The 24828-nt window shown below is 50.5% G+C and overlaps 4 protein-coding genes across 5 annotated transcripts; 3 read left to right on the top strand and 1 right to left on the bottom strand.

Moving 5' to 3' along the window:
- Positions 1 to 334: 334 nt before the first annotated feature.
- Positions 335 to 2511, top strand: RPL27 (ribosomal protein L27). The gene is made up of 4 exons (XM_065749077.1): positions 335 to 463; positions 714 to 883; positions 1490 to 1600; positions 2421 to 2511. Exons 1-4 carry the CDS (start codon positions 383 to 385, stop codon positions 2467 to 2469), a joined length of 411 nt encoding a protein of 136 aa, XP_065605149.1. The 5' UTR covers positions 335 to 382; the 3' UTR covers positions 2470 to 2511.
- Positions 2512 to 3197: 686 nt separating this feature from the next.
- Positions 3198 to 6281, top strand: IFI35 (interferon induced protein 35). 2 transcript variants are annotated; one of them, XM_065749082.1, is made up of 9 exons: positions 3198 to 3213; positions 3318 to 3413; positions 3835 to 3987; positions 4274 to 4387; positions 4693 to 4837; positions 5050 to 5183; positions 5328 to 5517; positions 5734 to 5840; positions 6022 to 6281. In XM_065749082.1, exons 1-9 carry the CDS (start codon positions 3199 to 3201, stop codon positions 6211 to 6213), a joined length of 1146 nt encoding a protein of 381 aa, XP_065605154.1. In that variant the 5' UTR covers position 3198; the 3' UTR covers positions 6214 to 6281. The 2 variants fall into 2 exon arrangements, with proteins under 2 accessions (XP_065605154.1, XP_065605152.1); XM_065749080.1 differs by having other exon boundaries at positions 3835 to 4014.
- A 373-nt stretch (positions 6282 to 6654) lies between these two features.
- LOC136056776 (uncharacterized) lies at positions 6655 to 12309 on the top strand. The gene is made up of 5 exons (XM_065749118.1): positions 6655 to 6887; positions 7012 to 7115; positions 8157 to 11069; positions 11412 to 11620; positions 12097 to 12309. Exons 1-5 carry the CDS (start codon positions 6710 to 6712, stop codon positions 12164 to 12166), a joined length of 3474 nt encoding a protein of 1157 aa, XP_065605190.1. The 5' UTR covers positions 6655 to 6709; the 3' UTR covers positions 12167 to 12309.
- Positions 12310 to 15218: 2909 nt separating this feature from the next.
- On the bottom strand, positions 15219 to 21581 carry VAT1 (vesicle amine transport 1). The gene is made up of 6 exons (XM_065749078.1): positions 21203 to 21581; positions 20120 to 20327; positions 19736 to 19906; positions 19566 to 19655; positions 18498 to 18739; positions 15219 to 17256 (listed from the first exon to the last, which is right to left on the bottom strand). Exons 1-6 carry the CDS (start codon positions 21536 to 21538, stop codon positions 17155 to 17157), a joined length of 1149 nt encoding a protein of 382 aa, XP_065605150.1. The 5' UTR covers positions 21539 to 21581; the 3' UTR covers positions 15219 to 17154.
- Between the last annotated feature and the right edge of the window lie 3247 nt (positions 21582 to 24828).

The following is a 24828-nucleotide window of genomic DNA, read 5'->3' as shown; positions in this document are numbered from 1 at the left end:
TTCCTCATGTCCCGTGTAACAGCAGCGCCTCTTCCAGATGCGGACTGTGCTTCTGCAAGGCATCCTGAAACTGAGAACGCTGCCTTGCAATGCGGCGTTAGTCGGCGTTGCAGTTACGGCCCTGCCAGCACCGGGAGACGCCGCCTCGTGGCTGCGGGATCATATTGCGCATGCGCTGCCCGCCCGCGCTGATGAGGCGGAAGTGACGTGTGGGTGAAAGGTCATCGCAGCGGCAAGAACTTCCTTTTCCGCCGCGGCGCCATCGGAGCGGTTGTGTCGGTGAGTTCGCGGCGGCGGCGGGATCTGTGTCCATCCGCGGGGAGTGGCCGGGTTGGGAGCGGCCGGAGTCCGGTGCTGACCCCCGCGTGCTGTGTCTGCAGAGATGGGCAAGTTTATGAAGCCGGGGAAGGTGGTGCTGGTGCTCGCCGGCCGCTACTCGGGGCGTAAGGCTGTCATCGTGAAGGTGAGTGCGGAGCGGGCGGGAATTCCTGTAGGGCTGCCCTCGCTGCTGGCCCGGGACGGCCCCGGCGCTGCCCTGGCCTCTGCTGGAGAACAGCCGGGAGTCCGCAGCGCGGCCGGCGGCGGTGAATTTGGAGATGCCTGTGTTTGGAGTGCTGGCCGTGTTTGTTGTACTCGGTTTCCCGGCTGAACGCTGCGCAGCTCGGCGGTGGTGACGACATGTTGGCTCAGCGCGGGTGTGGGATGTGTTTCAGAATATCGACGATGGCACATCTGACCGGCCCTACAGCCACGCCTTGGTGGCAGGCATCGACCGCTATCCGCGGAAGGTGACAGCAGCCATGGGCAAGAAGAAGATAGCGAAGAGGTCTAAGATCAAGTCCTTTGTGAAAGTGTACAACTACAATCATCTGATGCCCACCCGGTGAGTGGTTATGTCAGTAGGACTAACGTCCGATGGTAGGAGGGACAAAAAAAACACATTGTGAGTTTTTAGGGTTTGTAATTCTTGCGCGTTCTCTTTGTTAAGTGCTGCAAATCATAGAGGTTCTCCATCCTGTGTCTGAGTGCGTATGCAGGGCACACACCATGAAAACAGTGACTTAGGGTTTGTAAAGCTGATGTGAAATACTAGCATACTGCTGAGATGATGCAGCTGGCTTTTCATTTCAGTCATGTTCAGTTTCATTTCAATTAATTGTGGAATGTCAGTGGCTAAACCTTTGAAAGTATAATAAGAATTTGGTGATCATGGCAGCTATTACCACCTTGGTTTTTTTTGTCCAGCTGTAACTTCTTGCTGTCACAGGCTGCTGAATACAAAATGATGTACAAAGTTGCTTGTCTGTTGTCACAAGCAAACTTTTTTTCCTTAATTTACTGAATTAAATGACTGTGTGCTTCAGTGATTTGGTGATTCCTGGAATTAAATAATTTAAGTGCTGTAGCTCTTTGGCCTGGTACTAATATGTGCATATGAGCTTATGCCAGACATTGTGACCGTCTCACACCTTGCTGCTCTCTTGTCCAGGTATTCTGTTGATATTCCCCTGGACAAAACTGTTGTCAATAAAGATGTGTTCAGGGACCCTGCTCTGAAACGCAAAGCAAGACGTGAAGCTAAGGTGAAGTTTGAGGAGAGGTGAGTTAGAAGCCCAGAGTCTTGATGGTGTCTCTCTGGAGGACTTAGTGTGATAATGGTACTGCCCTACTTGAGTCCTAGATTGGACCGCTTCAAGTTGCTTAAGTATGTTTTTTGGAGTGTTTACTTCTCTTTCTTTTCACACAACCAGATAGGCCTTGTAGGTTGAGTTTGTCCATGTTCCTGTTTAAAAATTCCAGTAGAGTTATGTTGATGGTTACTTGCTGCTGCCTTGTACTGGAGCAAGTGAGGCTGTTCAGGTGATGTGATGGTATCTTGGCATCTTACCACCCTGTGACCACCAGATTAATGTCACTGGGCTTAGCATGACAGGACAGTGCTCACCTTGCCCAGAAACTTCTTATTTTCAATGCTTGCTTCAGAAGCACCTTCCATGGAAGGAGCTGTACAGCTGCTGCAGGAAGCAGAGATGTCCTGCTGACAGCCCAGATGGCTGTGTGGTTTAAAGCACATGTATAATGCATACCCTCTGCCTGTATAAATGTAGGCAGTTCTTCTCTATGTGCAGCTTCAGATAATGTAGAATGTACCCATGTGTGGAAACTGCTGCAGTGTGGGTCTCCCTTGTGATATGACATTATGAGGCAAATCTGAAAGCTGATAGTCACTTCCATGGGGACTTTGAACTTTTAAAGAAAATTTAATTGTCAAGTTAGGGTGAAGAGACCAGGTACATTACCTGTAGGTAAAGAGTGGTGTTTTTTTGCTTACATAGAGGGATATGGAGGGATTAGGTGCATGTTTTATGCTGTTGTCTGTTTGTACAAAGTAAACTCTAAAATTTGTGTTCCTCTTTCAGATACAAGACTGGCAAGAATAAGTGGTTCTTCCAGAAACTACGATTCTAAATTTGAAATAGGACTGTTTCAATAAATGTTTATTAAAAACCATCTTGCTCTGTTATATGAAATTGTGCTGGTAGGCCTTTCTCTGTGGTGTAGGTTTGCTTTGGGTGTCCATAAAAGCATTGGAAAAGCAATTGTAAACCAGACAAGGTTTTGAGAAATCTGGAGTGGTGTGGGGCCCTGAGGTGTAGGTGAACTGAGCTGTGTCTGTATCACTGCTGGGTGCTCATTGCTTTACAGAGCTGTGGAAGAGGAGGCAGCATTTTCCACTGACTGCTGCTGAAGTGCCATTTGTCTTATTTCGGCCCCTACTGGAAATGTCTCAGGGTGAACCCGCTGGTGAATGTGGATGGGAAAGGGAGGAGGAATTAGTAATTCCAGATGATCTGATTGAGGATTGCAGTGACTGAGCCAGTGTCAGGGCGCTATTACGTTCGTGGTTACCTTTTTACGTTGCTTATCGGCTAAGCAGCACTGTTGCCACGGCCAGACGCAGCTGCTTCTCTGGGTACTGCGCTGAAAGCTCGGTTATCCGGTTCTGCCCCACCTGGGGGAGGCCCAGGCTGGGCCTGCGCGGAACGGAGCTCGGCCCGGCAAGCACCGGCGCGGGGCGGGGCTGCGGAAGGAAAAGCGAAAGCGCCGGGACGGGAGGAGCTGCGGGGTCGGGGTGGTGCTCCTGCTCTGCCGCTGGGTCCGGCCGTGCCCTCGCCCTTCGCTGTCGGAGGCGCCGCCATGGAGTCTGAGGTGGTGCTGGCCCCGCGCGGGCTCCCGGGAGGGCTGAGCCCCGGGGTGGGTGGGGAGAGGAGGGGCCGAGGCTCCCGGAGGGCTCGGCTCTGACCCATGCTCTGCAGGACTCCTTCGTGAGGCTTCCCAGCCCCCAGCACCGGGAGGACTGCAGCCTGGAGATGAGCCCCGAGCGAGCCCGGCAGGAGATCGAGCAGTACAAGGTGCGTCCTGCCCCGGCCGCGTTCATGAGAGATGACCCTCTGAGGCCTCTTGCAACCGGCCCAGAAACCCCATGACTTCCCGGGCTGGAGCCACCTCATCTCTGAGAATGCGGCCATCGTGCTTGCAGCTTTTTTTGGTTGCGGTTTTTTATGTGTTAACCTGTCTCCTTGCAAGCTCTCTGCTCTAGGATGCCAGCAAATTTCTCTAGTTTTGTGTTTTTCCCTTGTACATATGGCGCCAAACTGCTCAGTGCAAGCCAGAAGCCAGAGAGGGGATACTCACATCCATTAAGTGCCAGGATTGGGCCACCAGGGCTGTGCGTAGGGAGCAGCCTGCTGCCTGCCCAGATAAGCATGTACTGCAGTTGGACACACAGGAGACACTGTTGTTAACAGGTACTCTTAACGGTTCCTCTTACAGGATCTTTGTAGCACTCTGGATCAGGACAACGCAGTGCTGCAAAAGGACAAGGAAGCTGTAGAGCAAAGGTTGCAACGTGTGAAGAAAGAGAGAGACCTTCTTCAGAAAAATCTTAAGCAAAAGCCTCCAAATGATGAACAGGTATTCCTCCAGGTGCTTGAAGGAGTTATCTTAGGCAAGGTAGCAGTGGAAAGTATGGCTGCATTGCTGAGCTTGCTGCTCTGAGATAACTGCTGGGATGCGATAGAGGTTACGTGGAGGTACAAAGGACCTGTGCTGGGAAGTGAGCTTGTGCTGTGGAGGAGGGCTGCAGTGGGGAGTCAGGGTGCAGGATGGTGAGCAGAAAAATGGTGTAGTTGGAGTTGCTTAGATCAGAGAGCAGCTGTAATCCCAAACTTTGTGTTGATTCCACTGCTGCTCACTATTTATTTTCTTCCAGGTGGATATCTCTATAGCACAGAACGAGAAGAGCAGATTGACACAGGAGAAGCAGATGCTGGAAAACAAATTGGAAGAAATTAGGAAGAGGATCCTCTGGGAGGATCCAATGATGGTAACAGAGTGTGTGTAGGTACTCATGCCCGTTGGTGAGGGGTGTGAGCCAGGCTGGAGAGGCTGCTTGTGGATGCAGCTGGGTACTGTGTGTTGTTGGGCCCAGCTCCTGTCAGCCTGGAGCTCTTCTGCCAGGGCCAGAAGCAGTGGCTCTGGGACTCTGGGCACAGCTGGACCATAGGAGAGACCCTGTTAAGGCTTGCTGGCTGTTTGGTTTGAGCCATGAGCTTGTTTCTCATCTGGGTTGGCAAATACAGGCCTTGTGCAGGCTGCAATCTCTTCCAGCTGCTGCGTTCTTTAACCTAGATGCTGCATGCCTTGCCGGAGAGGAAGGTAGTGTTTAAGGGACTTACAGCAGATAAGGAGGACATGAACAAGCTGGTGCTCACCCCTCTCATCCACTATCCTCTGGCAGGGGGTTCAGCTCTCATCACCTTTGAGAAGGCAGAGGGTAAGAGTGAAAAGAGCACTGCTGTGGGAAAGCATCTGTGTCACTGGGGCTTGCCAAGCATTACTGGCAGCAGTGCTACAGCCACAATATTCACAAACACTGCCTGTCCCGGCCAAACTATTTTGTACAAGGCTATTTCGTTTTCCTAAAGCTTTTACTCTCCCATGCCCTGTCCTACTGATTGCCTGGGCTGAGAGCTTTTCCTTTTGCAGTGGCCCAGCGGGTGATAGAAATGAAAGAGCACGTGGTGGAGCTTAGCCACGGGGAGGACCCAGAAGACCTTGAGCAGTGTCAGCTGCGAGTGCAGGCAGGTCCAGTGGACATATTGCTGCCATCTGCCCTGGAGGTATGTTCCAAGGGCTCGCAGCCATATCCTCCACTGCTGCCTGGGCTGGGTCACTGGTAGCAGCTCAATCCAGCACACCGGTACTGCAGATCTGATCTCAAGTTCTGCCCTGCTGCAGCACTAACTAGTCTGTGCCACCCCCAGATTGGGCTTACTCGAGGCAACAGGAGTATCCTGGTGTCTGGCCTGCCCAGCCTGGGCATCCCTGAGGACATCCTACTGGACAAGCTGGAGCTGTTCTTCAGCAAGACGAAGAATGGAGGCAGTGAAGTAGAGAGCAGGGAGTTCCTGGATGACTGTGGCCAGGTGGTGCTGACCTTCACACAGGATGGAGGTGTGTGGGACACACTGAACACAGGGCTGTTGGCAGGAGGGAAGCAGTCCAGCCAGCTCTGGGAAGCACTGGTTGTCTCCTGAGAGCAGATGGAGCTGTGATGAATGGGGATGGGAGCTTGAGCTGGAGCTGAGCAGTGCTGGTGATCATACCAGAAGCATAACCAGGAGTTCAGCAGGGGCCTTTGGAACTCAGGGCTTTCTTCTCCATCTCCAGTTGCTGAGCAGCTAATCAGTAGAGGGCAGGTCCAGGTGCCTATTGGGAAAACAAAATACAAACTCAAAATATCACCCTACATGAGTGGAGATGTCACCAACCTGCAGGTAAGGGCATATGCTCTGGTGCAGATTACCACTTACTAGCCCCAGGAGAGCCAGCATTTGCCGTGGGCTCCTGAACAGCCTGAGGGGGGTGCATTTCTGGTCCTCTCACCTGCTAGGGGACTCTGAGTCCATGCTGGCCATGCAGCATGGGGGCTGCAGTTCTCTTCTCCTCTGTGCCTAGCTGCAGCCCTCCCGCTGCACCAGGACCGTTCTGCTCTCAGGGATCCCAGATGTGCTGGCTGAGGAGCCCATGAGGGATGCACTGGAGATCCATTTCCAAAAGGTCAGCCGTGGTGGTGGAGAGGTGGACGTCCTCAGCTACGTCCCGGCTGGGCGCCGGGCAGTGGCTGTGTTCGGGGAGGATGTGGGCTAGCCCTGGCCAGCCCTGTAAGCCTGGCTCATCGGGAATTCAATGTGTGAATTAAAAAGAGACTGCGCGGAGCTTTGTGTTTGTTGTGCTGGCGACAGTCTGGGACAGGGCCGGGACCGTGAATGGCGGAAGAGCCCCGCGGAAAGCCGCGTCCCAGCGGAATCACCAGGCTGGCCTGGGCCGTCCCGCTGCACCGAGCAGGCCCGGGGCGCGGTGGGGCAGGGGGCGGTGCCGGCCGGGAGGGGAAGGCCGCTTGGTTTCGCTTTCGTTTCCTGGCCGTAGCAGCGGGGCCTCGGGGCCGCAGGTAGCGAGGGGGGGCCACGGTACTACGCGGCGCTGGGGCCGGGAGTAGGCGAGCAGGACCGGGGCCTAGAAGGAGCGAGGAAACGAGCCCGGCGTAGGGTGGCCCGGCCCAGGCCCGCAGGTAGGCCGCTGTTGGGCGTTGGCGCTCTGGCCCCTGTGCTTGAGCCGACCCATCTTCCACCCTGGCCCCGCAGGGATGGCCGGCTGCACCGTTCAGGTGTGGGGCATCCCCAGCGACCTGCCTCCCGAAAGGGTGGTCGACAAGCTGACCATCCACTTCCTGCGCTCCCGCAACGGCGGTGGGGAGATCACCGATGTGCAGGTGCTGCCTGGCTCCCCGGCCTGCGCCCTCATCACCTTTGAGGCACTGGCAGGTAATTACTGGGCCCTGGGGTTTTGCTCGAGTGCTACCCCACTGTCACCTGCCCTGATCGCATAGGAGTGCTGCTCCTTGACCTGCCGGGGCCATGCTGGTGCCTGTTGTTTTTCCCCACACAGTGGCCCAGCAAATCCTGAAGGTGAAGAACCACGTGCTGTGCATTGGAGAGAAGAAATACCCCCTGGAGGTGACGGCTCATGTAGTGAAGCTGAGCCCTGATGAGGTACAGGGGCACAGAACTGCCCACACAGGCAATGCAAATCATTGCAGCCACCCCAGCTGGCTCCCAGACAGGCTTTGTTCCTGGCAGACATTCTCAGGAAGGGAGAGCTTGCTCCTCCTTTTAATTTTAATTAGGTATTGTTTTTATTCATATTCAAATAAGAATGTATATCTTCTTTTTCCACGCTAATAATACAGCAAAGCAGACTTTGTAGTCAGTCGTATAGTATTTATGCCTGTCAAAGCAAGGAAGAATAGTCAGACTCAAGGGAGAGGTGCTTGTCCCCTCTCCATCTGGTGGCATAGAGGTGATTCTACTAATGTCTTGGCTCTGACATCAGTTGGACACTATGTCATTAGCTTATATGCACAGTGTAGTTTTGATTTCTCCCTTCCAGGAGAGCTTAGGAAACAGACGTACTAGTGTCTAGGAGACACTAGAGATTTCACGTATCTTCCTCCTTCCTCAAGAAGCGTTTAGATGAGGTGTTAAGGGATTTGATTTAGTAGTTTAGTGGGTAGGGATGGTGATAGGAGGATGGTTGGACTGGATGATCTTGTAGGTCCTTTCCAACCTAATGTACCTATGAACCTCCACGTCTTACATTCACATCTGAGCACTGGAAATGAGGGCATGGCAGTTGACTGGGCACTGGAGACTATGCCACAAGTCTGTGGTGCCAGGAGTACTGAGAGAGCAAGGGGATAACTGCATTTTAAATGCAGAAAGGAGAGAGTAGGCTTGGGCTGTTTGGAGATCTCCCAGCTTGTGGAAGTGAGTCTGCATCTTTGTGGTTTGCCCTTTGCATTCCTTGTTTGCACAAAGCCTTTGACTGTGGGTACAATGTCCAAAAGTCACTTTGGCTGTATCTTTTAGTCCTGTCCATGTTATTCTCCCATTGTGCATCATTAAAGCATTATTTTTCTGTCACGATGATCCAGGGTCTGTGGTAAGAGTCAGGTGTGTTTGCCTCCACCCTGTGCCTTGGAGGGGCCTTATTTTTGGTCCATGCTTTCTCACTCCTTTGGTCTCTACATGCAGATCTTTGTTCGCGTTTGCATGATGGTTGACTATGGTAAGCTTCCTGCTGGTGAAACGCTCCTGAAGAACTTGCAGAAGAGCTACAGCAGTGTGCAGTTTAACTTTGACTACAGGAGCACAGTTTGCAGAGTCAAGGGAGCATTCACTGAGCTGCAGGCCTTCAGCAGAGACCTGCTGTCCAGCCTGAACCTCAAAAGCCAACCAACTGGAGAGAGCCTGCCTTTGGCATCCATCCAGTCAGCTGAAAACACCAGAATGTATGATTGTCAGCAAGAGTCTGACACTTCTGAGTCAGCTTCAAAGGCAGCCAAGCTGCCATGCTGGGACCAGGCGTGTGACAAGGCAGCTGATGGCCAATCACCTCGAAGCCCAGTGTGTGGAGAAGCTATGGAACAGCTGGAGGACTTTTCCCTGGTCATGGACTCAGACATTTACTTGTACATACAGAAGTTCTGTGCTTCTGAGTACCAAGGTATACTTTGCCAACATCATGTGGATGTGGTGGACGTTAGCAGCAATGACATCACCATACTGTACCTCCAGCCATCTCCAGGAACACCTGGGGACATGGATAATTTGGAACAATCCCGTCTGGCTCTACAGCACCTCTACCAGCAGCTTGAAGTGAGCTTGCGCAAGGAGAAGCTCCCCAAGGGAGGACTGAATGACCAGGCACTCGGTGCCCTGACACAGGAGCTGCAGGATCTGTATCCCCAGTTGCTCTGTCATGAAGATGGGAAGCAGCTTTACCTTATTGGAAACCTTGTTGATGTCTCCCAGGCCAAGCAGTACGTTCAACATTTCAGCACCAGAAGTGGTGCCCCACAGATGCCTGGCATGTTCAGTAGTTCCCCACCCTCACAGCCAGCAACTTCCTGTGCTACAAAAACTGTACTGCACAAGCCCAAAGCTCCTGTGGACTCCTTGCCTCTAAAGCCAAGCCCTGGCAAGCCAGAGCTGAAAGCTGAGCACAAGTTGGCTGCCAACTTCAGTGCTCTGAAACCTGACAGGTCTCAGGGTGGCCGGTGCCTCTTGGCAAATCGGGACTCTGCTCCAGTGGGGCAGGTGCGGCTTTCTGGAAAGCATTTTTCAGAGACACCCGCTCTGAGTCCCAGTGACCCAACAACACTAGCCCAGCTGTACCAGCCTCATACTTCTACAGTGGATGTGGTTTCAGAGTCAGCAGCAGAGTCTCAGCAGGGCCCCAAAGAATGGGACCATGTGAAAGGAGGTGCTAGGCTTGCAAGACAAAAGAGTCTGTCTCCTTTTGGGAGCAAAGAAAACAGCGCTTTGCAGCATCCTGGGGACTCGAAAGGCTCAGATCCCACCAAACACCATTTCCTTGCTGGCACATCTAGTACCTTTCAGTCTCTAAGTCTCTCTGACATGACGAGGACCTCTTTAGACTCTAAATCCTCTGAATCCAGGTATATGCTGCAACGTTCCAGCAGCTTTTCCCTGCCAAATTCAAAAGAGAGCAGCAAACCCCAAGACACTGACAGGGCAGCCAGTGGAGACAATAGGGTGAGTGAAGAAATGAGCCTGGACTCTCTGCAGTGGTCTTATCTGAAGTTTGCCTATTGCGATGCTATTGATGAATTATGCACGGGGAGAGTTGTGGAGATCTCAGAGCGTTCCAATGGGGACTGCACCATGCTCACACTGCAGGCAGCAGACAGGAGCAAGCTTCTCCAAGCTAAATGGAAGGTGGAAAATCTTGTGCAGAAGTGTCCTGACCTTGTGTGTCAGAGCATGAGCTACTCAGAACTTGCTGTAGATGGGCCAGATGATGATGCTCTGTGTGAACTGTGCAGCCTCTTGCAAGGAGGTTCCCTCAAGGTTGGGCTCAGCAAAGACAGAAATAAGCTCTATCTTGCCTGCCCCAAGGACATGCTGCCAGGAGTGACTGAGGCCCTCCATGTGTTTTCTTCCAGGAGGCTCCATGCCCTGAAGTCTTCATCCTTGTCTCCAGGACCAGAGAGAGCTTTAAGTGCAGGGCGCCCAAGTGCTACCCAGCCAAGCAGAAGCCAGGACTCCATGCTGGGTGCAGCCCTTCCCAGCAGCCCAGAGTCCCCGCAGATGGACTTGCAGCACCTGGACATTAGCAATAAAACAATCCACCCAGAGATTCTCAGTGTTTTCCAGCAACTAGGGGCTGATGAAAACATATCCCCGAGTCTGTGGAGGTTCCCACAAGCACTTGGACAGCAGGAGGCTAATGATCGTGTAGATCCTGAGGCTGTGCAGGGGGAGAGCAGCCTTCTCAGCCCTAGCATAATAGACAACCTGAGTCCCGCTGCTCTGAGGGAGTCCAAGGAACAGCTGAAGACCAAAGTGATGCTGGGGGAACCTGACATTGCACGGCTAAAGCAGGTTTTGCCAGACAGGTTTCAGTTTGTGAAAGACAAGAGCAGAGGAGGCCACAATGACTCCATGAGACAGCTGCAGTCATCAGTCCCCACAGCTGATGGTGCTCCTCACTCTCTGCCCACCTGGCTGTACCGGAGTATGGCTCCTGAATCACCTCAGGCTGCAGCTGAACAGTTGTCTGCAGCTGAGCCCAGGGCCCAGGAAAGTAACAGTGCTGGAAGGAACAGCGTTCAGGAGGAGACCGACCTCCCAGCACTAAAAACAGAAGGCACCAGCCTCGAACAGGAAAGCTGCAAGACTCCTCCAGGCCGATGTGATGCTTGCCAGGATTTATGTGTCACGTGCCAGGCCCCCTGTGGTCATGCCTTGTGCAGGACATGTTTTGCAGCAGACCAGCCAGCTTGCTGTGGATCCTCCTCAGTTGCCCCAGGTTGCGATATCTCTGGGACTTTCAACATTTCCTCTTTGTCTCAGAGCTTGCCTGGCTACTTCCGAGACCTGACACTCCAAATTACCTACACCATCCCCAATGGCATTCAGGGGGTAGGTACCCCACCAGAAGTGGTTGCCTTTCCACTGGGCAGTGGATTCTGTGAGTGTTACTGGGGCTATGGGAGGACGGAATAGTTGGTGAAGGAGAGCAGGTACAGCTCCATGCTGCGTATGCAAAGCAGCAGAGGTTTTGTCCCATGGAATAGCACTCCGTACAAGGTTTGGAAGCTGCTTGCTGCTTTTGTAGAGCATGTGAGCTCCAGTGTTAGTTCAAAGCATCTAGCAGCTCCCGTGCACCACAGCTGTATGTTTTTGAGCTGGACAGCATCTCAGAAGCCAGAACTGAGATTATGCACTCAGGTGATTGTTTAACATGCTTTCTTCTTTTCTGAGGTTGGTCATCCTCATCCAGGAGAGCCTTACAAAGGGGGATCTTTCTTAGCTTTCCTGCCAGACAACAGGGAAGGGCGGAAGACAGCAATTCTGCTGAAGAAAGCATTTGATCAAGGGCTGACATTTCAGGTCAAGTCATACAATGGAGAAGAAAGAGTGACATGGGGCCCTATCCCACACAAAACCTTTTGCCATGGAGGCAAAGCCAGGTATGATCCAATTAGTGCTATACCTTCAGGTATTTCTTACCAATTGTAGACAGAGAAACATTGGCTTCAGTGCAACAGACCTTGGAATGGGTGCTCCTTCAGGCTCCCACAGTGAAGTAGTTGGTGCCACCCTTTGCTGCCTTGCACAGCTGTGATGTGGCAGACCATCCATTACACATTTCAAGTGGGATAAAGCCCTTACTCACCCACACCTGTAGCCCCTCTCCATGGCCAAAAATTGTGACCCTTCTTCACTTAGAATTTTCTTGTCTTTTTCCATGCCAACTCTGCAGTCAGCTCTGAGTGCAAGCTGTGACTTTAGGCAGCAGCAACTGGCAGCTCCTTGCAGCTCCCAGGGAGCAGGACTTCCACCTTCACCCCCTGCTGAAGGAATAGGGCAAAAATAAGATCCTGCCCCCTCAATGTTTTTTAGCACTATCAGCAGAATTTACATCACTTCCCTCTGTGTCCTACAGGAATGGCTATCCAGATGCCCAGTATCTCCATGAGGTTTGTACTGTTCTGAAGAAACTGGGCATTGACTGAGATTCTGCACGTGAGCATTTGCATCCTGTGCCTTTGCTTCATCTTCCTTCCAAGCTGGCAAAATTACAGTTCAGCACAGCTCAGGAAAAAAGCAAGTGACTGTCCAAGGAGCAAATTGTGTCCTGAAGTAGCCAGAAATTTACATGTTAAACCTCCAGCTCTTCCTAGTTGCTCATCTTCTCACCAGACAGTTTACTAACAGCTTGATTCAGCACCAGATCCAGGCTGAGCCCTGGCATGATTTTCAATACAGTGCCATTAAACCAAGTTTGTGCATGAGCTTGCTTGTAGCCTAGCCCCAGACTTCTGGAAGTCTATTCCTGCTCTGGCTACTACAGGCAGGCTCCAGCTCAGCCACCTTCAGAGCCTGTGCCAGAGCTAAGCTGTCATTAATTTCAGATGTTTATGTAGACATTTCAGTCCTCAAGCTGATAGCCATGAGCTACAGCCCCTCCCCAGCACCTGTTCTGGGGACACAGCAGGAAACCTTATGCTTGGTTGGAGAGTAGCAATGAGTCTCAGCTCTGTACAGCTGCCTCCTGAGAATATACTGGCATAGACAGGCTGCAGGTGCAGAAGCACAATAAACAAGATTAATCACCACATTCTTTGTAGTGATTGCTCACACTTTGTCTCCCTATCACTCTGGGACCTTCAGTCTCAGCTGTCCACAAGGACACCGCAGCACAGACTAAAGCACACAGAACAGCTAGGAGCTTTGCAAACAGAAACAGTCAGTGTAACTGCCCCCCAAAATAAGAGTATTGCAAGAGTGATACAACACTTGAGATGGCGATTAACAGTTATTCGAGGCAGCTTTTCAGCCTTGGGAGAGTTGTTGGGATTTGTAAACTGAATATGTCCAACCCCCAACTGCCTTTTGAAGCAATCAATAGAAGGGCCCCAGAGACTGGCAGAATATTGAGCAGCACGCTACTGAAGGTTTTGTTATGCTTTAATTAACATTTTAAACACATAAGGCATATGGAAACATAGATGGAGGAGCATTTACACTTTATAGTAATGTAAACAGCATTGGCACACTTGCTTCCTGTCTCAGTTACACAAAGCAGAATACATTTTTTTAAACAAAGATTTTCCAAGTGCCTGTAGGGTGGCATCACTCCTATCACATATTTGCACATCAACACAGACAGTACAGATCAGACCATATGTTGTAAGAGGCTCAGAGTCTAATGCATTTCACATCGCATTCATGTACTACTTGCCAGTAACTCTGCCATCATCAGGGTTTTATACAGAAGAGATTTCATTAGGCAACAATAGTGATTTCACATCTAGACTGATAGCAGCTGCAAGTAGCCAACATTCTGTGCTGATTAAAGCCTGAGGCTCACACTGCCTTTTTCTTGTCACTGACACTCAGTTTAATATAGGGGGCAAAAAAAAATAATTAAATACACAGCTAAACTCCTCCCCAGCCCAAAGCACTTAGGGGGTCATGTTCCTTTGAGAAAACTGAGGTTGCTTTCCTTCCTACTCCTACAGTTGCCATGTAAAACAAATGAATTAGAGAGAAACTGAAGGGCGAGAGGTGATGAAAGTTGCTTGATGATCGCAAAGGGGTTCAATTTTGCCCAAGTCTGTGAAGGCAACTATAGCAATGACATTGGAGTAGCACTAGGACAGGCGTCACTGCCAGGGCCAGGGGGGGCCTCACCTACACTTACCTTCTAATGACTCATTCTTTTCACCTGGACATCATCTCTTCATAGCACAACCTTTGGATCTGACAACATAAATCAACGCTGAACTGCACTTCTGACTGCAGTAATAGCGCACACAATTTAAGAACAGGAATCTCCTATTTCCTTAATAGTATAACTTTGCCATAACAGTTAAGCAACACTAAATGGAATTATTTTTTTGTTTGTTTTGCTTTGGTCCTTAAATGTACAAACGTGCTGGTTAGATTTAATTCATTAAGACACTTGAAAGTGTTTTACGTGGGTTATTGACCCATAAAATGTTTATCCAATAAAAAAGTAAAAATAAAGATTACTAAAACAAAACTAGAATAGAACATTAACTTTGGCCTGTCTGTAGAAAACATTGTTGATACTGAGGGACATAAAAACAGAGCTTAACTCTAACAGAAGGCTACAGCAATTGATTAGTACACACACCCTGACAAGGCTTTCTGGCACACGCAGGGTGCCATGATTATTTCCAGGGAGCCAAGGCAGAGCAGCTGATATAACCTCTCTTGAGGATCAGCTCTGGGCTAAACTTTCACCCTGGGAGGAAAAGCTGCAATAAAGCGGCAGCTATAAGGCAGCTCTGCTGGCTGCAGGAGCTCAGATGTCCAGGAGAGCCATGCACAACCTGTGACACTTGCAAAGAGAAAGTCATATTCATGCTAAATCAAATTACAACATTAGTGTTCACAAAATAGAGCAAGAATCATAACATTTTTGGCAGTACTTTGAATGGCCAGAATGGAATCAGGCTCCAGTGACTTCCTAGTCCTTACAGGCATGCAAAAGAAGGCACTAGGATGCTACTCTACGGTGTATCATAAGGCAGCAAGGCAGAGGGGCCCTGCAGCAAACTGCAGAATTCCCACTCCTCTTTTACATTCTACAAGGAGCACCTGGGCACTGAAAACCTTGCTGTGCTGCCTGATCCAGGGCCATCCAAGTAAGGCACTGAGCATGTTCTTGGCTGACATAAAGCAAAGAAAGGATGTTATGGTAAAACAATTGGATAGATTTGCCTTTTACAACTGCAGAACCTGAAGATGTGCAGAGTGGTGTGTCATTTCAGCATGCTGCTCTTTCATCATGGTCAAGTCAGCTTCCACAAAGGAGACTCCATTGCAGCAGCTTAGACAGCCATTCTGTTGTCAGATCTGGTAAAGCAGCATTAGACACCATTGGATTTAATCTAAATTACCAAAATAGGGGCAGGTTGAAAGGAGAAGCAGCAAGACTTTGGATTCAGAGATGTTAGAAATTGTGCTTCTCAATTTCATGTGACCATATTGGTGGTGGTGGAGTTCACACATGTGAGACAGAACAATGGGTGTCTATACCTGGACTCCAGCCCTTCTCTAAGGTCATAGGTAATGGAGCTGTGTTAAAGCTAGGCAGAGTAAGTCCTCTGGACTATCTGCCTGTGCACTTCGATAGGCACCAGAACTAAGCACCTGAAATTTAAGCTGATCTGATGCTAGGAACACTGATCTGAGAACACAGAGGAAGAACTCACACATTTCATTTGCCTACAACTTCCCTGCCCCCGATAGTGTTTGTTCTCCAGCAGCTGAGGGGTTCACCAATAGGACCACTTGCCCATACAGCCCCTTCCTTCTTCTGAGTCAGGACAGGCAGGACTCCAGACAGCCAACAATTGGTTCTACAGCCTGACATCACCCACAACAGGCAGTGCTCCTTGGTGCCCTCAGGTTTACCTTTTAAAATCCCAAATGGAGCCTAAAGCAATGCACCATCTATAATCCAAGACAAAGCCTCAAACTGCTAAAGCAAGCACATACCATACTGTGGTCATCCACAGCTGGAAGCCAGGTGGAGCAAGAAGAGAAAGTCCCCACAGAACTAGGTTCTGTTTCCAAATGCGACAAAGATAGAAAGGAGAAAGAAAAACTAAGTTCTAGCCCAGGAAGAGCACCCCAGGCATTTCTTAAAGCCTCAGTGCTGCAAGGGGGCTGACAGAGTCCCAACACTTGCAGTTCGAGGGGAAGAAGAGTCAAGCCCTACTGCAGCACTGACCACGAGGTGATAAAACCAAGTTCAAGAGCTCACTAGAAGGCAACAGAACGTCTGACTGGAACCATTCCAGATACCCATGCCAAGAGGCTCAGCAGAGATGGACATTTTGCCACCTATGCTGATAATTCAATGACAGTTCCATTAGGTGATTTATTACACGTGGAACCCAGAGCCCCACAAAGCAGGCTTGCAGGATTGTTCTTGCAAGCTACTTTGCAATGTATCCTCAGCACACAGGACACATCACAAAGCAAGTATTAACACAGGCTTCTTTAGTCCCATCTTGCTGAAGTCTGATTCAACACCACAGCTCTTAAAAATACAAACACAAGGGTGAAGTTTAGTCTTAACAATATCAACTTGAAGCCCAACATTAATGAAGCATAAATCCAACATCAAATGTTCCAGTAATCTGAAACACAGTTCAATCCTTTATGGTCTCCAACAATCAGACAATTTAGATCTCCCTTTACAGTTTGAAATCAATAACTGAACAACACCAAGTTACTCAACTAAAACTTTTCTTCTGTACTCACAGAAAACAGCACAGCCTACCAGGTTCCCTATACACCATGCAGAGAAATGACTACAAATTAAATGCAATGCACTATGGACTCCAGAATGCCAGGTTGGCTATTTATAAGGCAAAGTCAGTGTGATCTGTTATTATCTCACTGGTGTTAGAGGCCTGTGAAAGTAGAGGGAAGAAAGCACTATTAGTGTGAACAGAGAAGCAGCCAATGCTAGAATTAAACTGAAGCAGCCATGCTGTTCCTCTGGCTGTTAAGAAGCATTCTCAGCCTGGCCCCTTCTCCAGCTCAACATGCTTCTGAAAGGTGACAGTACAAGTGTTCCAGCATGGGCTGGATGTCTGTGGAGGTGCCTGGCAATATAGCATTTTATATCTTCACAGTGACAGTCTATGCAGCTGTTTAGCATCAACTGCCTCAAAGCCGCAGCTGTGCTGCCAGAAAAAAATAACATTAGTTTAGAAATTCAGTAACTAAACAAGGGATTAGAAAAATGTACAAAATAACCAGGCTTCAAAACAGAGCTAGGGCAGGAGGAGTATCTGCAGAGGGTCAGTCACAGTGAGAGCATGCAAACTTCATCTGAGCTTTAACCACAATGTTCTCATATTGGTATTAATGCACACTACTGATCTGCTTGTTTCCAGGTCCCAAAGAGAGCAGTGAGTTAAACCATGAATTCACGATCTGCACACATCTCTCCTCCTTAGTTTTCTGCCTTTTTGGATTCTTCCTTGGGTGCCTCAGGAACCAGGATGACCTTTCCAATGTTCTTCTTTTCTTGCATGTGTTTCATGGCATCTGCCACCTGGAAACAGTGGGAATCTTGTGAGACTACCCACAGCCACCCCACAGTGCATCAAGGACCCTAACTCCACCCAGACTCAGGGGCCTGCAGGAGGGACCTCTCCCCCCTGTAGCAACTCTCTCTGCAACCCAGTTGAGGGTTGAGCCTTCAGACGCCTCTGCACAAATGCATTTTGGACAGAGCTGGGCTGCAAGCATATCCAGAGCCCTAACCTTAGACCCTTAAGTGTTTGTATCAGACCAGATCTCAGTTACTAATACCAACTGATCCTCAACAAGTCCTTTGCTCTTCCATAATAACCCCTACCCCAACAAATAATAATAAAGTGACTCTGCTTGGACAACGTGGAGAATGGCAGAGCTGCTGGAAGAGCTGCAGCTTCTTTTACAACATTCTGTTTCCCTGTCTCAGCCCACCTCTGTTGTGGAGGCCACTGGTTTCAGCTGGGACACCTGTTTTTTCTTCAGTGCCTGGCATAATGCTATGTTTCAGCATTGGGAAAAAAAAACAACATTGCTAACACAGTGATGATTTAGTTGTTGCAGAGCAGCACCGTTCAGAGCCAAGGACATTTCAGCTTCTTGTACAGATCTGGCAGTGAATCCCTGTGGGAGGCACAAGGAGCCAGGAGGGGACAGAACCAGGACAACTGACCTCAGCTGGCCAAAGGGATATTCCACACCATATGTCATCATGCAAAAACAAACAAACAAACAAAACGAACAAAACTGATAGGAGTTGGTCAAGGGTAGGGAGATCTGCTCTGAAACTGATGGGCATCAGTTGGCAGGTTTGAAGCAGCTTTTTTGTGCGTTACTTGTTTTTTAAATATATATTACATGATTATCAACACTATTATTATTCTCCTCTTCTGTCTTATATTGTTCCTATCTCAACCTACAAGTTCTACTTTGTTGGGATTTTTTGTTTGTGTGTTTTTAGTTTTTTGTCCACCCCCAGCCCAATGCACAGCCCAGTCCTTCCACAGGTACACGCTGTGCAGCTGATCACTTGCCCCATCCCACAGGGATGTGGCCTGGCATTACCCAGCTCTGTGCACCGGAGCAGAAGAGCTCAACCACTTTAATATCTTAAAAGGAAAAAGAGCACTGACTCTGTAAAAACAGATCGTTTTTAGAATTGTTCAGCCCCTGTGAACAAGGTGCTCAATCCAAAACAGAGCTCCCTGTGCAGAAATCCACCAGGGCTTTCTGTCAGTCTGTATACTAGCTGAGACTCACCTGATCGAAGGACCATATAGAGTCTATTTTGGGCTTGATCTTTCCTTGATTGTACAGGTTAATCAGCTTGAGTACGACACCTGTGATAAGTTCATATTCTTCATCCATATTTCCAAGGTCGTATCCACACACAGCCTTGTTATGGTGTAGAAGCTGTATAGCATTGATGCTGAACTGGTTCCACCAAGTTTTAGCCATGGCCATGAGGTTCTTCTTCTGCCCAGTGATCACGTTTGCTACCCCTAAGAAGAAGACAAAGCCTCAGATGAGCTGGGGCAAGCACTAAGTGGCAGTGAGCACCCCATGCAACAGGATTTGGAGCATCAGCACCAAATTTTGCGAATATATTGCAAAAACATAGAGCTCCTTCTCTCTTAGGAAAGGTGTAGTGGTGTAACTGAGCTAAAGCCGTAGCAGAGGCAAGAGGGGGGTTATAAGTCACAGCCAGCAGGGCTGGTGGGATGGCAGCACATCCCTCTCCTACAGGCAGCCTTCACCAGGGGAGCCACATGCTGCTGCAATAGCTAGGACAGAGGCAGCACTCTGGTGCAAGTGTCTGGAATCCCACTGGAGGCTGTGTGAGGGCTTTGTCTCCAGGGACAAAATCACAGTGTTTTAGCGCTGGGGAATGGAGAGAGAAGTATTCAGCAAACTCAAATCTCATCACCCACACATCCTCTAGAAAAAAAAAAAAAAAGAAAGAAAAACAAGGCTCTATTAGTGCTGTGCATTAAGGCAGCCTGGACAAAGTAGCTGTGCCAGGGTTCCCCCATGGGGATGTTACAGTTTCCCTTGTAGGCACTGGGGCTTGAGAAGAAATCTCACCATGAGAAGGAAGAGCACTGGAACCTGCAACCACAGCCACTGGGACAAGGCATACATCTAATTCCCCTCTATCCCCTATCCGCCCCTTATCCAGGCAAAGCATCCTAAAAATCTTCACAAAAGTCGCAGAACTGTAACACAAGCAGCAGCGAGCAACCACAACGCTTCCTCCTGACAACATACCCAGGTGCAGAGAATCAGTCTACACCTAACCTGGGGCTAGAACACGGTGCTCACACTCACCATAAGTGATGAGTTTACCCATTGGCTTCAACAGGTGAAATGCTTTGGATGTGTCAGATCCACCCAGGGGGTCCATGACAATGTCAACACCTAGAGGCAATTGAGAGCAGCTACAAGACTTTGCATATGAAAGAACAGGTTCACTGCAGAAGTCTTCCACCACACTCTACCTTTGGGAGAGATTTTCTGGACCTCTTCTGCATAATCCACAGTCCTGTAGTCAATGGGGTGAGCAACTCCACTCTCCTTGAGTGAATCATGTTTGGAGGCTGACGCAGTGCCAAAAATGGTGACATTTTCTACAGTTTTGCACAGCTGGATGGCAGCATTTCCCACACCACCTGGAAACAAGCAGAAAGAATGAATTAAAAGCAAAGATGGGACACAGGCTTTGTCTAGGGTCAGCTGAGTACATGCTGGGAAAGACTGACCAAGGCTACTGGGAAATGGGTTTGCAGGTGATGTTTTGCTGGCCCAGCCCCCTTCTTTGCTGCCTTACTAATGTCCCACCAAAGAAGCTGCATGTTGAGACAAGTAAGCAAGAATTAATGTACCTGCAGCCATGTGGATGAGGACGCTCTGGTTGGGTCTCAGGTTCCCAAAGTCAAACAGGATCATGTAGGCAGTGATGTAATTGACAGGAAGAGCGGCTGCTTCCTCAAAACTCATTCCCTCAGGCATCAGGAACGTCTGCACAGCAGGCACATTCACAACTTCTTGCCAGAGCCCAGTTCTGGCCAGGATCATCACCTTATCACCTACCTAAAACCCGATGGACAACAAGGAGGTGTGAAATGAGATGAAGATGTGCAGAAACCATCCCACTCTTATTCTTGGCACAACAGGACCATGCAACCCACCAGCGCAGAGAGGCCATGCCCAGTGTGTGGGGCATCAAGAAACAGCTGTTCTATGCGCAATGGGAAGCAGATCACCAAGCAGCCATATCAGGGAGCAGATAAGAAGTAGATAGAAGAAATGCTACTCATTTTGCAGGCTGGACATTTATATTTGAATAAACCAAGATGTTTTCCTGGAAGGGAGGGAATCACCCTTAACAAAGAAGGCTTTAGGAGATACCGTTTTGCTAGTTGTATACCATGGGAGCCAAAGGTCCGAGCCACTCAGAGCTGTTCCGCCCTGGGGTTTTCTAGAAATGCAGCAGCCAGAAGTTCCAAGACCACCAACCCCAGCACCCCCAGCTGTCAGCCTGCCGCTTCCCACAGCTCAGCATTCCAGGCACCTCTGTGAAAGCTGGAGCTGTTTCTCTGCCCTTTCACGTAGCCCAGGAACCGCAGGCAAACAGAAACAGCACGGTCATGCTTCAGCCCATTGTCCTACTAAGTGATAAGAACATTTTACACGTGCAAAGGATCTCCTCCGGCCTTTTCCCCACCAGGACAGACCAGCACGGACGCTATCTCCGCAGGATTTTGACAGGGCGAGGGCTGCTTCCGAAAGCGGCCAGAGCCGGGCCAAGCACAGCCCCACCTCGAGCCCGCGGCCCGAAGCGGGACACGTAGCGGGAGCTTCCCATCCCGTTCCCGTGGGCCCGGCGCGCCCACCGCCGGTACTGGGGAGGGGCGGCCAACAGCGCAGCGGGCACCGGGTGCGAACCGAACTGGAGCACCGCTCACCTGGCGGTCGCGGACCTCCTCGCCCACGGCGCACACGGTACCGGCGCACTCCATCCCGGGGCAGAAAGGCGGAGACGGCAAGCGGTCGTACAGCCCCTGCCGCACCATCACGTCGGCGAAGTTGAGGCCGCACGCATGGACGCGCACCGAGAGCTCCCCGGGCCGGGGGCTGCCGCTCCGCCGCGTCTGCACCTTCACCTTCTCGTAGCCACCGAAACCCGTCAGCACCAGCGCCCGGTGCTCTGGGGCTTCCCCGCTGCTCGCCCCCTTAACCGGCGGCTCGACGGACTGCGCGGGAGGGGTTGCTGCGGCAACCGGGACCGGCTCGGAGGACATGGCGAAGCAGAACGGAACGACGGCAACCGCAAGCACAGGGCGGTGGTGGCGGCGAGAGGGGAAAAGGCAGAAAGCGGGGCGAGGCCGGGGGGTGGGGCGAGGCCGGGGTGGGCGGGGGCGGAGGCGGAGCGGCGGACGGGGTGGGGAGGTGGTATCCGCGGTCCCGGCGCTGGGTCCGGCTGCAGCAGTCCGCTCGCAGCTTGGTGTTGCAGCCCAAGTTCGCTTCCCCCGCCCCTTGCTGCTGCTGCTGCCACTCCATTCCCTCTCGGTGCGGTGCACGGGGTCGCTAGCGAAGTCCCAGCCGCACCCGTGCAGCCGCTGCGGTGCGGGGATTAAAACCTGATTGCGTCCTCGAGCTGTGGCGGCCTCAACTCTGAGCGAGCCCCGCCTCGGCTCACTGCCTGCCTCCTCTGCATCGACCTTATTTTTCCTCTCCTTTCTGGTAAATGTTTCCTTTCAAGCAAACAAAGTGCGTTGGTCTGGAGCCACGTTTGAAATGGCTGTTTTGGTGGGTAGTCGCATCGATGAGTTCTGCTACAATTTATCGTAAATAACCGAGGTCACTTCCTGGGAGGTTCTGTAAACGGCTGTATACACATAGCCCTGAAATGGTTCTGTGTTGGACCTGAGGCACAGGCTGCCTCCCAGACAAGAGGGAGGAGTACTGCTCCAGTCCCCTGAGCTACAGTGCGGCTGCGTGCGTGGATGGATCCATGTATTCAGCCCCTCCTCCTGCTCATGAAGCATCTGTCAGCAGGCAGCAACCGACTCTGAAATGGTATTCAGATCCGTGTCCAGCTCCCTAGCTTGCTGCTGCAGTGCAGGTATGTGCCATGCGCAGTCAGAGCCTCTCCACAATAGTCAGCGGAGAACGTCCTCATGCTCTCTATGCACCGCAGCAGCAGTGCACTCAAACCTGCAAGTCGTACAGCACTGACAGAGAAACATCCACCCCCAAAGGAGGAAAACAAAGTCCATCTCAAGGATGACAGAAACAAGCAGTTTAGAAGTTTCAGTAATTTTCCAGTGCTGTCTGGAATTCCCTAACCAGGCAAAATCAGGCAAAATGCCTGCTTTGGGCAGGGCATACCCAACACTTCCGACAGCATTTGATGTAAGGTTTTGGCCTGATAGCAGATGAAAAAAACCCGGTAGTTCCAGGGTCTTTATAACAACAATCCAGGTCCTCAGGCAGTGGCTGACAGAAGCCAGCAGCAGTTCTGCATGGATGTGGCCACGAGACTCTATGGGGCAGGGGGGCAGCAGGGATGGGAAGCAGAGCAGAAAGGCTGGAAAACAATCAGAGGTCTGGAGCAGGCTGCAAATCATCTGGTTCTGCTTTATGGTATATTTGCAGGTGTTTGGATGGCTGCAGTGACAGCAAGGAAGAAGCTTGTGGCCTGTTTGCACACCAGGACCTCAGAGCAGCTTGGACTTTTACACTGTTATTTGCTATTGCTTGGCTCTGAGTAACAGAGATGTGACTTCATGATGGTTGAGTATCTCTTGTGCTCAAGTTAGGAAGAAGGGATCAAAACACAATCCTGCTTCTCACTGCTCTTCAGTGTTTTTCTTGGGGGCTTTCATAGCATTTTTCCTCGCAGGAATTTACTTTTGCTGTTAACAGGACACCCATGATGGATGAAAAGCACTAGTCAGGAGAAAGTTCTAGCAAACTTACAGAGGTGCATGAGATCAGGGGAAGCCTCTGAGAAATGCAATGCTGGATGAAGTCAGTGGGGCTTGGGAGACAAGCTCCTCTTCTGCTAAGCTGCTCTAGTTGTGTGCAGCTGTAAAGCAGAGAAAGACATTTTTGCATAAGAGCACATCTGCTTGATGTGGGTTTTGCTGCCTTTGTCTCATTTGTGCTTCTGAGTCAATCTTTCCTTTATCAGCTTGGTTCAATTATGTTTTCCCTGCAAATCTTTCTTAGTTATCTTTGTGTTCAGCTGCAGTAGCCTTTCCACTGCATGTAATGTAAGCTGTGGATGTAGTGGGGGAGCTCTGGGTGTGCACTGTTCTGTTTGCAGGAGTTGGCTGTAAAGCTCTGCGCTTGCAGAGTTCTGGTCCAAGCACAGCATGGCGCTGGCTGCAATGGGATGGGATGCTTGTGTGGTTTGCTGAGGGGATTAGCTAGAATTAGCAATTTTTCCTGGTGGAATTGGTGCTCCCTCCTCCATTCTGTTTTTTGTTTTTCAGCAAGTTCTTCAAATGCAGGTGCTTCTGGATGGCACTGATTTGCAGTTTACATTGATTTGTGTGGACACAGGCACTGGGCACCAAGGCAGCTGTTCCCTTCACACTCCTTCCACATGGTGAGTGTTTCAGAAGTCTTGCACATCACCTTGAACTTTCCAACAGCCTCCCTCTGCCTCCCCTTGCCCCTGGCAGCAGGTGAGTGGGATGGGGATGCCTCTTTGTTCTACCTCCCTTTCTTTTCATACAGGGCTCTAAAAATCCCTCTCCTTTGCTCTCACAGATGCAGGAACCACGCAGGAGATAAAGCAGCCTGTAGGAACCCTGCAGCAATGGCACCAGAATAGGGGGCTGACCTGCCAAAACCATTCCTCTCCAAGTGAGCATACTGAAGACCTCATGGAGGTCAACTCCAAGCCTAGCCATAGGTGAAGAGCTCAGAGCAGAGGTTTTATGTTTCTGCACAGGTCCTGACCAGTGCAGACCATCTCCACATATTTCTCTTACACTTCCTAGTCTAGAAAAGAGGCTGGAGGCTGCAACCAGACCCAATGGAATGTTGGAACCCAAGATGACATCTTCTGGGCTGTATGTTTTGCCATCCTGGAACTGTTGACACTGATGGATTTATCCGAGTGTGCAGGGACACCCAGAGGCCCCTCCTGCCTCTGTTCTGCCTTCCCTTCACCAGTGCCTCCTGTGCATTGGGATGCACAAAGTAGCAGACACAGACGAGATCTCTCAGGTTCATTGTTTGTGTTGGAAATGCTGTGCCTGCTGTATTGCATTTGTGCCTGCATCCCAGTGACACAGAGATGTGACAGTAGCACAGCAGCTGGAATAGATCTGCTCCCACCCCCTAGGTGAACCTGCCACTCACAGCCAGAACCCCCATTGCTGCTGTTTTGATCACAGAGACAATGGAGGCAATAGTCAGCCACTAACCAACGCTGGGTGAATATCACTTCAATCCGCAGAGTGACAGCGGGCTGTGAGAATGCTCACAGTGCAGTGATATCACTTCCTGCAACAGAGCTGAGTCTGCTCCATGCACTGCAGAGGCTGAGAAAGCACCAGGTCCATGCAAAGGTACC

Source organism: Cyrtonyx montezumae, unplaced genomic scaffold, assembly GCF_038088225.1.
Source record: "Cyrtonyx montezumae isolate F1298 unplaced genomic scaffold, pur_monq_1.0 scaffold_58, whole genome shotgun sequence".
NCBI lineage: Eukaryota > Metazoa > Chordata > Aves > Galliformes > Odontophoridae > Cyrtonyx > Cyrtonyx montezumae.
This window is presented reverse-complemented; position numbering and strand designations above follow the sequence as displayed.

Coding starts and splice junctions, on each gene's coding strand:
- RPL27 (XM_065749077.1), top strand. CDS start 383: ATGGGCAAGTTTATGAAGCCGGGGAAGGTGGTGCTGGTGCTCGCCGGC. Junction 884..1,489: donor AATCATCTGATGCCCACCCG/GTGAGTGGTTAT, acceptor TCTCTTGTCCAG/GTATTCTGTTGATATTCCCC. Junction 1,601..2,420: donor AAGGTGAAGTTTGAGGAGAG/GTGAGTTAGAAG, acceptor TTCCTCTTTCAG/ATACAAGACTGGCAAGAATA.
- IFI35 (XM_065749080.1), top strand. Junction 4,838..5,049: donor CACCTTTGAGAAGGCAGAGG/GTAAGAGTGAAA, acceptor TTCCTTTTGCAG/TGGCCCAGCGGGTGATAGAA. Junction 5,184..5,327: donor TGCTGCCATCTGCCCTGGAG/GTATGTTCCAAG, acceptor TGCCACCCCCAG/ATTGGGCTTACTCGAGGCAA.
- LOC136056776 (XM_065749118.1), top strand. CDS start 6,710: ATGGCCGGCTGCACCGTTCAGGTGTGGGGCATCCCCAGCGACCTGCCT. Junction 11,070..11,411: donor TCCCCAATGGCATTCAGGGG/GTAGGTACCCCA, acceptor TTCTTTTCTGAG/GTTGGTCATCCTCATCCAGG. Junction 11,621..12,096: donor TGCCATGGAGGCAAAGCCAG/GTATGATCCAAT, acceptor TGTGTCCTACAG/GAATGGCTATCCAGATGCCC.
- VAT1 (XM_065749078.1), bottom strand. CDS start 21,538: ATGTCCTCCGAGCCGGTCCCGGTTGCCGCAGCAACCCCTCCCGCGCAG. Junction 18,740..19,565: donor GGGTAAACTCATCACTTATG/GTGAGTGTGAGC, acceptor TCTTCTTCTTAG/GGGTAGCAAACGTGATCACT. Junction 17,257..18,497: donor CTATATGGTCCTTCGATCAG/GTGAGTCTCAGC, acceptor CACTGTTTCCAG/GTGGCAGATGCCATGAAACA.